Source organism: Salmo trutta, chromosome 20, assembly GCF_901001165.1.
Source record: "Salmo trutta chromosome 20, fSalTru1.1, whole genome shotgun sequence".
In the NCBI taxonomy this organism is placed as follows: domain Eukaryota; kingdom Metazoa; phylum Chordata; class Actinopteri; order Salmoniformes; family Salmonidae; genus Salmo; species Salmo trutta.
The window spans coordinates 23,744,112-23,759,383 of record NC_042976.1 but is presented as its reverse complement, the minus strand read 5'-3'; the positions used below and the strand labels follow the sequence as shown (position 1 = coordinate 23,759,383).

At 46.2% G+C, this 15,272-nt stretch overlaps 2 protein-coding genes across 3 annotated transcripts in view; both read left to right on the top strand.

The window, feature by feature from the left end:
- The window catches only part of LOC115155738 (ephrin type-A receptor 6), a 198,636-nt gene extending 188,436 nt beyond the window's left edge, over positions 1-10,200 (top strand). Inside the window, exons 13-18 of one of the 2 annotated variants that reach the window (XR_003868121.1) lie at positions 5,483-5,544; positions 5,646-5,855; positions 6,606-6,755; positions 7,465-7,658; positions 7,764-7,908; positions 8,200-8,290. Coding sequence is in view for 1 of the 2 variants with exons in the window: in XM_029702647.1 (XP_029558507.1) it covers positions 5,483-5,544; positions 5,646-5,855; positions 6,606-6,755; positions 7,465-7,658; positions 7,759-7,908; positions 8,200-8,308 (875 nt within the window). In the remaining variant the exon portion in view is untranslated. Of the gene's footprint in view, positions 1-5,482; positions 5,545-5,645; positions 5,856-6,605; positions 6,756-7,464; positions 7,659-7,758; positions 7,909-8,199 lie in introns of both variants that reach the window. The other variant, XM_029702647.1, reaches the window with a different exon arrangement.
- An 852-nt stretch (positions 10,201-11,052) lies between these two features.
- LOC115155346 (ADP-ribosylation factor-like protein 6) lies at positions 11,053-15,272 on the top strand. The gene is made up of 6 exons (XM_029701914.1): positions 11,053-11,344; positions 14,242-14,303; positions 14,421-14,489; positions 14,775-14,869; positions 14,997-15,126; positions 15,217-15,272. The coding sequence occupies exons 1-5, from the start codon at positions 11,204-11,206 to the stop codon at positions 15,089-15,091; spliced, it is 462 nt and encodes a 153-aa protein (XP_029557774.1). The 5' UTR covers positions 11,053-11,203; the 3' UTR covers positions 15,092-15,126; positions 15,217-15,272.

The window sequence follows — 15,272 nt, the reverse complement described above, 5'->3', positions numbered from 1 at the left end:
CATAGTGTTAACATCACAGCAGAACAGTCCACACCAGACCCTGACCATAGTGTTAACACCACAGCAGAACAGTTCACACCAGACCCTGACCATAGTGTTAACACCACAGCAAAACAGTCCACACCAGACCCTGACCATAGTGTTAACACCACAGCAGAACAGACCACACCAGACCCTGACCATAGTGTTAACACCACAGCAGAACAGTTCACACCAGACCCTGACCATAGCCTCGACACCACAGCAGAACAGACCACACCAGACCCTGACCATAGTGTTAACATCACAGCAGAACAGTCCACACCAGACCCTGACCATAGTGTTGACATCACAGCAGAACAGTCCACACCAGGCCCTGACCATAGTGTTGACATCACAGCAGAACAGTCCACACCAGACCCTGACCATAGTGTTAACATCACAGCAGAACAGTCCACACCAGACCCTGACCATAGTGTTAACATCACAGCAGAACAGACCACACCAGACCCTGACCATAGTGTTGACATCACAGCAGAACAGTCCACACCAGACCCTGACCATAGTGTTAACACCACAGCAGAACAGTTCACACCAGACCCTGACCATAGTGTCGACAACACAGCAGAACAGTCCACACCAGACCCTGACCATAGTGTTAACATCACAGCAGAACAGTCCAAACCAGACCCTGACCATAGTGTTAACATCACAGCAGAACAGTCCACACCAGACCCTGACCATAGTGTTAACACCACAGCAGAACAGTCCACACCAGACCCTGACCATAGTGTTAACACCACAGCAGAACAGTCCACACCAGACCCTGACCATAGTGTTAACACCACAGCAGAACAGACAAATTAAGAACCCTAAGCCCAGGGGATCTCACCCCCTCTGAGCACCCCCCCCCCCCCCCGTCAGCCACCCTGATAGCCCTCCTGACAACCCCCCCACATCGACTGAAGACATACACAAGACACAGATTGTACTCCTTATGGACTGAAACGGGAAATATATACAAGAAAAATAACTTTTTCCCAAACACACAGTCTCTAAACTCTTGTGTCCAAACACCCAGCGCGCCCTAGACCTTCTGTCTGATGACCAACTAGGTTCACCCCGCCACATAATAATACACACAGGCACAAACCACCTGAGAACACAGCAGGAAAGGGTGGCCACAGCACTGAAGGGAGTGATTGAGAAAGCTTCTTCTACTTTTCCCAACGCACAAGTGGTTATCTCCACCCTGCTACCATGAAAAGACTTCCACCCTGCTACCATACAGCAGGTAAATGCAAGTATTTCCCATGACTGTGCCTCAAAACCAAATGTTTTCCTGTCCCACCACTCCACCCTGGACTTGAACAGCCTCTATGACCAGGTCCACCTATACAAGGCAGCAGTGCCCACCTTCGCCCGGACTCTAAAGGACATCGCTCGCAAATGCAGCCCCAACACTTCACACAGGAGTAACAGATCAATAGACACTCCGCCCAGAACAGCGAGACTCTCCCAGACCTGCTGGACCCCCCCCGGACCTACACATAGAGGACACACGCTGAGAGGACCTACATCCAGACCACAACACCACCAGCCACATACACACCCCCACCCCAACCAATCAACACCCCCCCCAAGTCAACCATGCGCACACCCCATTTAGGACCTCTCAGAACGGACCTATGCCCCTCCTGCCCACCGCATGCACCCCACCCCCGCAAAGAGGGCCTCAACATGGAAGTCACACATACGCCCAGGCTGTGAGCGGGTTAACAGACCCAACCCCCACCCTTACACTAGCACAAGCCAATGGCATGTACCAGATGCTCAGCAGGCTCTGCTCACACTTACTGGGCTGAGGCCAAACCATACGACCAACAACATTGGACACTTTATGAAACACAAAGCCTTCACTATCTCATCCTGGAATATCCAAGGCCTGGGGTCATCTGGCTTTGGCCTAAAGAGCAGGAACCTGGACTTCTTCAAAGAAATCGGAAATACAGACATTGTCATCCAACAAGAAACCTGGTATAGAGAAGACAGATCCACTGGTTGCCCTCTAGGTTACAGAGAGCTGGCAGTCCCATCCACCAAACTACCAGGTGTGAAACAGGGAAGAGAGGAGATGGACCCACTGGTTGCCCTCTAGGTTACAGAGAGATGGTAGTCCCATCCACCAAACTACCAGGTGTGAAACAGGGAAGAGAGGAGACGGACCCACTGGTTGTCCTCTAGGTTACAGAGAGATGGTAGTCCCATCCACCAAACTACCAGGTGTGAAACATGGTATAGAGGAGATGGAACCACTGGTTGCCCTCTAGGTTACAGAGAGATGGTAGTCCCATCCACCAAACTACCAGGTGTGAATCAGGGAAGAGACTCAGGGCGTATGCTAATTTGGTATAGAGCAGACCTAACTCACTCTATTAAATTAATCAAAACAGGAACATTTTACATTTGCCTAGAAATTCAAAAGGAAATGATCTTAACAGAGAAAATGTCCTCCGGTGTGTACCTATATCCCCCCACTAGAATCCCCATACTTTAATGAAGGCAGCTTCTCCATCCTGGAGGGGGAAATCAATCATTTCCAGGCCCAGGGACATGTACTAGTCTGTGGCGACCTAAATGCCAGAACCGGACAAGAACCTGACATCCTCAGCACACAGGGGGACAAACACCTACCTGGAGGTGACAGCATTCCCTCCCCCATATGCCCCCCTAGGCACAACTATGACAACATAACCATCAAAAACAGGTCACAACTCCAGCAGCTCTGTCACATGCTGGGTATGTACATAGTCAATGGTAGGCTTCGAGGGGACTCCTATGGTAGGTACACCTATAGCTTGGCAGTAGTACTGTAGACTATTTTATCACTGACCTCAACCCAGAGTCTCTCAGAGCATTGACAGTCAGCCCACTGACACCCCTATCAGACCACAGCAATATCACAGTCTACTTGAACAGATCAACATCAATCATGAGGCATCAAAGCCGAAGGAACTGCACAATATTAAGACATGCTATAGACAGAAGGAATGTAGTTACCAAAAAACTATTAGTCTTTATTATTTTGGAACTTATGTGAGCGTAATGTTTACTGTTCATTTTTATTGTTTATTTCACTTTTGTATATTATCTACTTCACTTGCTTTGGCAATGTTAACATATGTTTCCCATGCCAATGAAGCCCCTTGAATTGAATTGAGAGAGGAAGAGAGAGAGGTAGAGAGAGAGAGGTAGAGATAGAGGTAGAGAGAGAGAGAGAGATAGAGAGAGAGAGAGAGAGGTAGAGATAGAGGTAGAGAGAGAGAGAGAGAGAGAGAGGTAGAGATAGAGAGAGAGAGGTAGAGAGAGAGAGATAGAGAGAGAGAGGTAGAGATAAAGAGAGAGAGAGAGGTAGAGATAGAGAGAGGTTTACATGGAGAACTCAGGCCTGGTCCTCTCTGAAGCCCAGAGCTGATAGAGAGAGAAGTGTAATCTGGTCAGCACCATGGACAGACAGCCTCTGATCACTGCTCTATATCTCCAGCCCCCATTCACCACTGCTTCACTCTCTCTCTCTCTCTCTAACCTGGCTGGCTGACTTACTGACTGCCTCACAGAGCCCCCACTCAGGTCCGGCCTGGCTAGCTGAAGAAATCACTGGCCTATAGCTGAGCCAGATACTGAGGGTCCTGGCCTGCCCCCTACCTCTCTCACTATAGCCGAGCAGCAGGCCAGGGATGTCAGCGCCAATGTTATTTCACTCAAACTGAACCATGTCTTGAAGAATTCATTAAATAGCCATTAGTTAACTGAAACTCAGTCCTCCAAAAAGTGTGATACAATTGAAATAGTACATTTTACTGGAAACCAAGTAATCATGACAAGGACCCCTGACTGAGGCCTGCTTCTGATCCAGCCGTGGCGGGGTCACACTTTAGAACCTCCCGTCCTGTTTCTTTTCACATCTCAGATTGTATATTCTGATATTACAGTCTCACAGCGGGCCTGTCCTTACTGCCAGACTGTTGGGCCAATTACCCCAATTAACAGGATACTGTGAGGAGTAAACACAATGTCACTTTAGCGAAGCTAAACGAGCGATCGACAGAACCAATCAGCTGTAGTGTGAATGAAGCAGGAGCTGTGAAATGTCTGATGAGTTTGAACAGTGGGGTTTCCTATATTGTTCCCTCTCATTCATTACCATGGAGCCGTGGCACTCACTCTGTGTCAATGGATGGACAACACAACAGACAGGAAACATAACACAAATCAATGGGCTCTGAAACAGTGAAAAACGTTGTTTGATTAAATGTGTAGTTTTATGGATCACTGTGATTTGGTTGTATGATTTCTAATGAAAGACCTGTCTTTAATGCATATTATTAGACTATATTAAGCTGTCCAGAGCTGTCTCTGTCTCTCTGTTGTGTGTAATCCTGTAATTAGTGCACTCAGCAGCACACTCACCCACTGGGGGATCACAGAGAGGAGATGTGTGCCCCATGGGAGGCAGGGGGAGACAGCCGATAAATACCCCTTTGTCCTCACCCCGGCCTCCTCCTTTCTGCTGTCCTGACTCCCTCTCCCTCCCGGGCCCCTCCTCTCTCTTCTCTCTCTGCCCTTACCGTGGCTCCTCATCTCCTACTCCCTTGACCTCCCGCCTGTCTACCTCTCCTCCCTGGTGTGACTAAAGAGTAATAACAGTGGCCAATAATTAGAACAGGCTGTTAATCAAACAGGATGTTAATTAATCCAATGGTGGATTACGGTCCACTCTCCCCAGGCCCACAGTGAAACAGCGTGCTAATGCTAAAGGCTAACGCTAATCCCTCCCCAGGCCCATGGACTCTGACAGGAAAACAGCATGTTGATGCTAAAGGCTAATGCTAATCCCTCCCCAGGCCCATGGACTCTAACAGGAAAACAGCATGTTGATGCTAAAGGCTAATGCTAATCCCTCCCCAGGCTCATAGACTCTGACTGGGAAACAACGTGCAGATGCAAATGTGGGCAGCAGGTAGCCTAGATGCTAGAGAGAGTACCAACCCTTGAGCAAGGTTAAACCACAATCTGCTCCAACGGTGCTGTACCATTGCTGACCCTGAGCCTCTCAATGTTTGAGTGTCTGGAGGGGCTGGGCCAAATGTCCATTAAACACAGAAATCTAGAATAAAGTATCTATTCTAACCCCCGGTCTAATCTTCTATTAACCACCATACTGAGAGTAACTCCACTCTGAGTCCTTCAGCAAACAGGGATTAATGAAACACAGGGAAACCTGAGCTAGTGTTCATTTGTTCCTCTTGGTTACGCTCTGCAGCAAATATTGACACAATGATGATACACAGACAGTATGCAAGAGATGACTACTGCTTGGCTAGTAGCATTACTGTAGAGGAAGGTTCTGCTGCTCAGACACGGGTGAGCTGGGTGGGGGCAGGCTCCTATTCCAGTCACATCTCTAGCACATCTGACTGACCTGGGGGTGCTGTGATTTCAGGCAGACCTGTGATGATTGTGGTGGAGTACATGGAGAATGGATCTCTGGACTCTTTCCTGAGGGTGAGAAGCAAATACCATTTGTTTATTGATTCTCAATTATAAACGAACAGAAAGACATAACAAATGAAAATCTCACTCTCTTGTGTCCCTCTCTCTATTAGAAGCACGACGGTCACTTCACAGTGATCCAGTTGGTGGGCATGCTGCGTGGCATCGCGTCGGGCATGAGGTACCTGTCTGACATGGGTTACGTCCACAGAGACCTGGCCGCTCGTAATATCCTGGTGAACAGCAACCTGGTGTGTAAGGTGTCTGACTTCGGCCTGTCCAGAGTCCTGGAGGACGACCCCGAGGCTGCTTACACCACCACGGTAACTAGGAGCTTCCCCTGACCTTATCTGTGGTTTCAATAGCTTTCACTCATCTTTCTTTGCACTCGATCAACTGCTCTTATTTTGTTCTATTTCTGTTGTGTATAGTCTGTCTGTTCCAAAAACACACAGTTCTCTGAGTCTGCATGCCCTCGTCGTGACCTCTAGTGACCTCTATTCTCAGGGTCACTCTGAGGGGAAGTGGTGTATTCTGGAAGAAAACGGGGAAGAGAGAACAGAAAGGATATTTTGCTTTTGGGGGCATCTGTAAATGATTTTCCGCTCGACAGAACTTTGGTTTGGTAGGGTGAGGGGACAGGGGTCGAGAGTAGGGGAAGAGAGTGGGGAGCAGGTTGGGTCACAGCCATAATATGGACTGAGGATTTGTGCAGACTGGTGATTTTACTCTTGCCCTCATCTGAAGAGATAGAAAGATAGTAGAGGGAGAAAGGCCAGGAGGAAGGTTAGTTCTGCTGTTAAAGCAGCTCAGAGCATTTATTTGTTCTTTGACACAAAGTCTCAAACTGTGAAAATGTGTTTGTACACGTTGAGAGACTTCAGAGAAGTGCATTCAAACTGAGACTGTTTAACATATGGTCTGTCAATTGCACATATTTCCTCAAGCATGCATTGTCACAAACCAGATGGAACCTGACGTACGTGTGTGTGTGTGTGTGTGTGTGTGTGTGTGTGTGTGTGTGTGTGTGTGTGTGTGTGTGTGTGTGTGTGTGTGTGTGTGTGTGAGACCAGGGAGGTAAGATCCCTATCAGGTGGACAGCTCCAGAGGCCATCTCCTACAGGAAGTTCTCATCAGCCAGTGATGCCTGGAGCTACGGTATCGTCATGTGGGAAGTGATGTCATATGGGGAGCGGCCTTACTGGGAGATGTCCAATCAGGATGTGAGTTGTGGATGACGTCTTCTCTATGGAGTTAACCTGGGAGTCTTAATAAGGATTGGGTATCGTGAAACACACTCCTTATGAGTGTCTTTACTGTATAATATCTAAAGTTTGTGATTCCACTGGAGGGAGAGAGAGAGGGAGAGAGAAAGAGAGAGAGAGAGAGCGAGAGAGAGAGAGAGAGAGAGAGAGAGAGAGAGAGACTGGCCAACGGAGGGGTTTAAAAGTTGTGGAGTCAGACCCTGGCTGACTGACCTCACGGTCTCAGGTCAATCGTCAGAGGGATGGAGGGGATTCATCCCGTCTCCCTGTGGAGTGTGAAAGCTCCTTGGTAATCCCCCTCAGCTCCTTACAGCGCACACCAGCACACACACAGCCCCTGGCCTCATGGGGATTGTGCTGCTGGGGAATTGCTTAGAAGTGCTTTCCAAGACAAACGCCCCCGCCAATCCCTGACTGTGGCTGCCTCTGCCTCATCACCCCTCCGCCCCATCCTGCCACCCGTCAGGGCTCAGAGAGGACATCAAGGCTACAGGCCAAATGAACAGGCTGTTATATTCACACAGCCCCCCTAACACACCCTGGAGGCATGCTTACAGTAGCTCTGATATACTGTAGTAATACTGGCATAGTACACACTTCCTGAAATGGCTGGATGACATGAGCGAGTAGTGTGTGCGTGCTCATTCTCTCCCTTCATCCACCCCAGGTGATCCTGTCCATAGAGGAGGGCTACCGTCTCCCTGCTCCAATGGGCTGCCCCGTGGTTCTACACCAGCTGATGCTACACTGCTGGCAGAAGGAGAGGAGCCAGAGGCCCAAGTTCACTGATGTGGTCTCCTTCCTGGACAAGCTGATCAGGAACCCCAGCAGCCTGCTGGCCCTGGTGGAAGATATACAGGGGTACATCACATTCATGTCATTTAACAGACATTCTGATTTCACCCGCAGTGAAACCTTTTTAGTTCTTATTATATTCTCTTTTGTTTGATCCATGTGTCAGTCTAGCAGAGTCCCCAGGAGAGGTGGTGGACTACCACATGTTCATCTCCATCGGGGATTGGTTGGATTCCATCAAGATGAGCCAATACAAGAGTAGCTTTGTGGCAGCAGGATTCAGCACACTGGACTCTGTGGCACAGATGAGTATTGAGTGAGTGGAGGGACTGTTCCCTACTTCAAACATTACTCTAATGTTACTCTAACTTTAACTAAACATTACCGTTGCACTGCCTGCCCACCTTATCCTTCCAATACCTTAAGTTAACCCAACAATTTCCCCTAACCAATTGTGTGTGTGTGTGTGTGTGTGTGTGTGTGTGTGTGTGTGTGTGTGTGTGTGTGTGTGTGTGTGTGGGTGGGTGGGTGGGTGGGTGGGTGGGTGGGTGGGTGGGTGGGTGGGTGGGTGGGTGCGTGCGTGCGTGCGTCTTCTCTCTCCCCCTAGAGACGTGCGGAGGATCGGGGTGGTGTTGATTGGTCACCAGAGGAGGATCGTCAGCAGCATTCAGACCCTCCGACTGCAGCTATTACACGAGAATGGCTTCCATGTATGAGACCTTAAAACAGACAGATGGACAGAGAGCGAGAGAGACAGACAGACAGCCTCAGACAGGCGTACAGACGGACCATCTCAGCCCGGAGGCCTCTCATATTCAAACTACCACACACTTGGACCTTGATGCAGAAACTCCATAAAGCCAGACTGTTTTGTACACCTGAACCTGCTTCAGCCAGAGATAGGACAATACAGACAGGGACAGGACTCTGACTCTGAGTACTGGCTGCCCCTGGGGAATGTATGCCTTGTTGCAGCATCAGTACTTATTATACGGTAGAGCTGTAGATTTGGGAACGTGATCTACTACATGTTTTTGTGACCATGATGTAGCTGCTAACAGACGACTAATCAAAAGGATTGTCCTTAATTAATATGATATGAATTATTTTGAAGTTTGATAAGTAAGCGCTATCACAAGGTATTCTCGTTGCGTTTTTTAACCTCTCCAGAGTATCTGGGTATGCTAATACTTGAAGAAGAAGATGAGTCCGCTTTGGAAGTGCGGAGGATTTCTGAATGTTTTAAGTGTATAGAGCAATTTATCGATTATAATCCTAAAATAATATTTATATCTGTGCTGTCTTGTATGTGAGCGCCCTAGTAAATCTGGATACTATCTTTATTTATTTAGCATTTTATCTAAATGAGCAATATATGCAGTCATCTCAGTAACTACGATAAGAGAAATAAATAAATGATAGTCTCTTATGGACCTATAGACATTGAGAGCAGATTGTCAGCAAACCTCAACAGACTCTGTTACATGCTAACATGCTAGCTCTACAGGCCAATTGTGCAATGCTAAAGACTTATGGCAGCTGTTGGAAAACAATGTATATAGTAGGAATGGAAACCAAGGCTGTTTGGCATACAGTGGTTGGTGTCATGATATGTGTTTGCTGTCAAGACTCGCATGTATGCCATGCTAGAGACAGATAGAGAGGTGTGTTCTGCTCGGTGACAGACGCACAGAGACAGCAGCACCAAAGTCATATATATACACATCTCTTTATCGCTATATGGCCCTCAACCGCATTTTAATATCCCATAAACCTCTCCAGATCCACAGGTAGCAGAGGTGAACCACCCCAAACTCTGCCTGAAACCTGAAGACTTGCATTAGCTCCCCGAAGCAAATGCTTAAGCTTTAACTCAGCAGGGTAACACAGTCTTGTGGAGCACAGACGACCCGGGTTCAAACCCAGTCGGTCACACACACACCTACAGTATACAGTATGTTCAGGAGCAGGAGTCTGTACGGAGTAGAAGGAAGTTGTCCCTGGAAACTGAACGAAGGTCAGTTTACAATTTTACCCCTTAATGGTTGAGGTAAGGATGGAGGTAGGCTAGGCTGATCCTAGATCTGTGTTTTGAGGCAACTTCTACCGGGCTGGAGCTCACCTGTCCAGCAGGTGTTCACAGACAGACCTCTCAGAGGGAGGACACACTTGGCTCCTCCTGGAAGGAGAAGCCAGATCAGGCTGTTTAGCATGTCTTACTGCTGAGCAAAGGGAGAAGGCTCTTTTGTACAAAGTACAAGTATACTTATAATTGTAGTATTTTATTTTTCTATCATTTTCAAAGAGACGTGGTAGATCTTGCACACTGTAAGAGGCAGTTTAAAACTGATATTTATTTGCAAATAAAGGTGAACGGTACTGGTGGTTAGATGTCTTGTTATTACTGACTGTTTCATTCTATGGATGGCATGTTCTTATAGGAGGCATTGTTTACGGGTACTGTTCCATCAGATGATGCCTCCCCCAGTACTGTGCCATCAAACTGTCCCTCCCCATGAGAAGGGTATCTGGTTGAACATGGCTGTATTTACTGGAAGTCTTCATTGGTGTATTGGAGTGTAAACGCAAATAAATGCAGTTTACCCAACTTTTTTATTTTGCTTGACACTTTACTCAACTTTGGAAAAATCTATTGAAGGTATAGAGAGCATAACTTTTTTCACCGTGACTGGCGATCAGTTTACACATATATTTTTTTGTTACCTCTACATCACTGGAAATATTTTGTCCACCAGTGTCCTGAAATGTTTGTAGAATATACTGTATTTCAGGTGGACTTTTAATGCTAGCCAGCAGATGGGGCAGTTGGACCATGCATGATTGTTTCACTTTTTATTTAACCTTTATTTAGCTAGGCAAGTCAGTTAAGAACACATTTTTATTTACAATAACAGCCTACTCCGGACGACGCTGGGCCAATTGTGCGCCGCCCTATGGGACTCCCAGTCACGGTCGGATGTGATGCAGCCTGGATTTGAAGCAAGTACTGACTGCAGTGACGCCTCTTGCACTGAGATGCAGTGTCTTAGACCACTGCGCCACTCAGTACCATTATTAGAGCTATGGCGATGTTGTGGATATCCAACAGTTTGTTTACTGCTTGTGTTTAATTTATCAACTACGGATAAAGCAAGAGAAAACCAAGTTCTGCTATTGTCTTGACTCGTGATGTGTGTTAAATAATTAATAATCAACTAGTTTTTTTAATGTATAGGCTACTACTATAAAAAGTATATATAAAAACACCAGTAGCCTGTACATATTCAGCATGACTGGAATACGTATAGGCTACTGTAGGCCTATGTAATAAACCTGTCCTCATGAAGTTGACATTATCTAATGTCCATCTCAGAATCACCCCATACTGTGAGTCAGGTCAGCAGTAGGTTCAGAGCATTAATTCACTCTAATAGGCTTATTCACAGACTGGACTGCCAACCTGCTGTCAAGTTACCTAGTCCTCATATCCATGGCAACATTCTATTTTAGAACATTAGACTAAATTGCAGCGAGAAATGGTAGAAACTTTCAAATATATATTGAGGGGGTAGGTGGCCTATACCCAATCCACATTTAAACCTTAGGATCGGATGTTTTATGCAGGACAAATGGGCATGTTAGATAAACTGTCGGGATGGCTGGGTCTGAAGAAGAAAGAAGTGAACGTGTTGTGTTTGGGACTGGACAACAGCGGAAAAACCACCATCATCAACCAACTCAAACCCAGTAATGTAAGTCCACTGACATGGCCTAACTATAATTGACCATATAGGCATACTGTAGTCCATTGACTGATGTATTTGATTGTGTTCTAAATTGAAACGTATTAATGTGGTGGCCTACTGTAGGCGCGCGCGTCTTTTGCGCGCTGGCCTGTCAATGGAAAGAGACGGAGTTGTGTATCTGAGTTGAGTGAGCTGAGCCATGGAGATGGTGGTTATACATAAGCGCTGTGAGTGTTAACCATTGTGGTTATACACTATATGACCAAAAGTCGTTGAACAATCTATTCCAAAATCATGGGAATTAATATGGAGTTGGTCCCCCCTTTGCTGCTATAACAGCCTCCAGTCTTCTGGGAAGGCTTTCCACTAAATGTTGGAACATTGCTGCGGGGACTTCCTTTCATTCAGCTACAAGACCATTACTGATGTTGGGCAATTAGGCCTGGCTCGCAGGCAGCGTTCCAATTCATCCCAAAGGTGTTCAGTGGAGTTGAGGGTGTTCAATGGGGTTGAGGTCAGGGATCTGTGCAGGCCGGTCAAGTTCTTCCACACTGATCTTGACAAACAATTTCTGTATGAACCTCGCTTTGTGCACGGGGGCATTGTCATGCTGAAACAGAAAATGGCCTTCACAAAGTTGGAAGCTCAGAATCGTCTAGAATGCCATTTTTGTATGCTGTAGTGTTGATTTCCCTTCACTGGAACTAAGGGGCCTAGCACGAACCATGAAAAACAGCCCCAGACCATTATTCCTCCTCCACCAAACCTTACAGCTGGCATTATGCATTCGGGCAGGTAGTGTTCTGGCATCCGCCAAACCCAGATTCATCCGTCTGACTGCCAGATGGTGAAGCATGATTCATCATTCCAGGGAACACGTTTCCACTGCTCCAGAGCCCAATGGCGGAAAGCTTTACACCATTCCAGCCGACGCTTGGCATTGTGCATGGGGATCTGAGGCTTGTGTGCGGCTGCTCGGCCATGGAAACCCATTTCATGAAGCTCCCAACGAACAGTTCTTGTGCTGATGTTGCTTCCAGAGGCAGTTTGGAACTTAGTTTGGAACTTACAACATTTCCCAATGGGGACAATAAAGTCAAAGTCAGTAAAGTAGTGAGTGTTGCAACTGAGGATAGATGATTTTCACGCGCTTCAGCACTCTGCGGTCCCATTCTGTGAGCTTGTGTGGCCTACCACTTTGCAACTTAACCATTGTTGCTCCTAGATGTTTCCACTTCACAATAATAGCACATACAGTTGACCGGGGCAGCTCTAGCAGGGCAGAAATTTGATGAACTGACTTGTTGGAAAGGTGGCATCCTATGACGGTGTCAGGTTGAAAGTCACTGAGCTCTTTAGTAAGGCCATTGAATTTTATACACCTGTCAGCAACGGGGGTGGCTGAAGTAGGCGAATCCACTAATTTGAAGGGGTGTCCACATACTTTTGTATATATAGTGTATATTAGAGCTGTGAATTGTATGCATTGTGGTTATAAGCAGTGATGTAGTGGTAAACAAAAAACATAGGCTAAACTGATGCCAGTCGCGGTGAAAAAAGTTACGTTCCCTATACATTCCATGAATTCTTTCCCAAAAGGTGGGTGTACAGTCATGCAAAAATAAAGGTGAGTAAATTGTGTTTACTTGCGTTTAACCTCCGCTACACCACTGATTATAAGAGCTGTGAGTGTTATCGCATTGTGGTTACACATACGAGCTGTGTGTTATCACATTGTGGTTACATATGCGAGCTGTGAGTGTTATCACATTGTGGTTACACATACGAGCTGTGTGTGTTATCACATTGTGGTTACACATACGAGCTGTGTGTTATCACATTGTGGTTACACATACGAGCTGTGTGTTATCACATTGTGGTTACACATACGAGCTGTGAGTGTTATCACATTGTGGTTATACATACGAGCTGTGTGTTATCACATTGTGGTTACACATACGAGCTGTGTTATCGCATTGTGGTTATACATACGAGCTGTGAGTGTTATCACATTGTGGTTACACATACGAGCTGTGAGTGTTATCACATTGTGGTTATACATACGAGCTGTGTTATCGCATTGTGGTTATACATACGAGCTGTGTGTTATCACATTGTGGTTACACATACGAGCTGTGTGTTATCGCATTGTGGTTACACATACGAGCTGTGAGTGTTATCGCATTGTGGTTACACATACGAGCTGTGAGTGTTATCGCATTGTGGTTACACATACGAGCTGTGAGTGTTATCGCATTGTGGTTACACATACGAGCTGTGAGTGTTATCACATTGTGGTTACACATACGAGCTGTGTGTTATCTCATTGTGGTTACACATACGAGCTGTGAGTGTTATCGCATTGTGGTTACACATACGAGCTGTGTGTTATCGCATTGTGGTTACACATACGAGCTGTGAGTGTTATCGCATTGTGGTTACACATACGAGCTGTGAGTGTTATCGCATTGTGGTTACACATACGAGCTGTGAGTGTTATCACATTGTGGTTACACATACGAGCTGTGTGTTATCGCATTGTGGTTACACATACGAGCTGTGAGTGTTATCACATTGTGGTTACACATACGAGCTGTGTGTTATCACATTGTGGTTACACATACGAGCTGTGTGTTATCACATTGTGGTTATACATACGAGCTGTGAGTGTTATCACATTGTGCTTATATATAAGACCTATGTGTTATTGCATTCGTTGCGCTGCAATTATCCACTGCTTGCTTGTTTTCAGCTAAGCTTATATGGCCCACTCTCAGACGATTGGAGACATGTTAGTCAGGTGAAGGTCAGTACAGCCTTTTTCCCCCTTTTTGGCATTTATTTTTGATACACTTCAGTTATTTTTTGTCTGTCTGCGTTTTGTTTGTGTGTGCGTATCACAGACCCAGACACAAGACATTGTCCCAACTATTGGCTTCAATATAGAAAAATTCAAGAGTTCAAGGTAGTAATTAACTTGTAATGTGAACTATGATTAACTTAGTGAACTAGGAAAAGTAATAATAATTATATTACTATAGAGCGTTTGTTGATGCATAACATGTGTTTTGTCTCTACAAAGTTTGTCCTTCACAGTGTTTGACATGTCTGGTCAGAGCAGATATAGAAACCTATGGGAACATTACTACAAGTAAGACTTTACACCTGCACTGTTTATCTATAAAGAACTGCATGATATGACATGACGTTTTAATCCAGAGGTGCCTTACCTCTAAACTTAGAGTAACCAGATTGCCTGTAGAGCAGTTTTAGTGGTTACCCAACCCTAAATCTATCTCCAAGAGTTACCGCCCCCCAGCCATTCGCTCTGAATCTACTTGCTTACCCCTGATGTAGAGAAACACATTGTGTTTTTTACCCTGTTGCTCCTCCTATCCCTGGTTGATGACATCGTTTTCTGTTGTGGTGTCCACAGAGAGAGTCACGCCATCATATTTGTCATCGATAGTGGAGACAAGTTACGAATGGTCGTTGCCAAAGAGGAGCTTGATACTCTTCTCAATCACCAAGGTAAGAGAATGAGACGGTAAGAAAGAGAGAGAGACAGGAAGAGCGAGAGTAAGAGAGGGAGAGAAGGGGAGAAAGACAGACAGACAAACGTTCTTCACCTGTTCCCTGGTGTTCCTTCTCCCTTCAGACATGTGCAGTAGGAGGATGCCTGTGCTGCTCTTTGCTAATAAGAGTGATCTGAGAGAAGCCATGTCTTCAGTCAAAGTGTCTCAGCTGCTCTGACTGGAGAACATCAAGGACAAACCCTGGCACATCTGGTAGGACACAACTCTATCACACGCACAAGCAGGTACAGACACACACAGTTGTGTTGGGATAGGTTACTAAAATCTGTCCCTCTGTTTCAGTGCCAGTAATGCTGTAAAAGGAGAGGGCCTACAGGAGGGGGTCGACTGGCTACAAG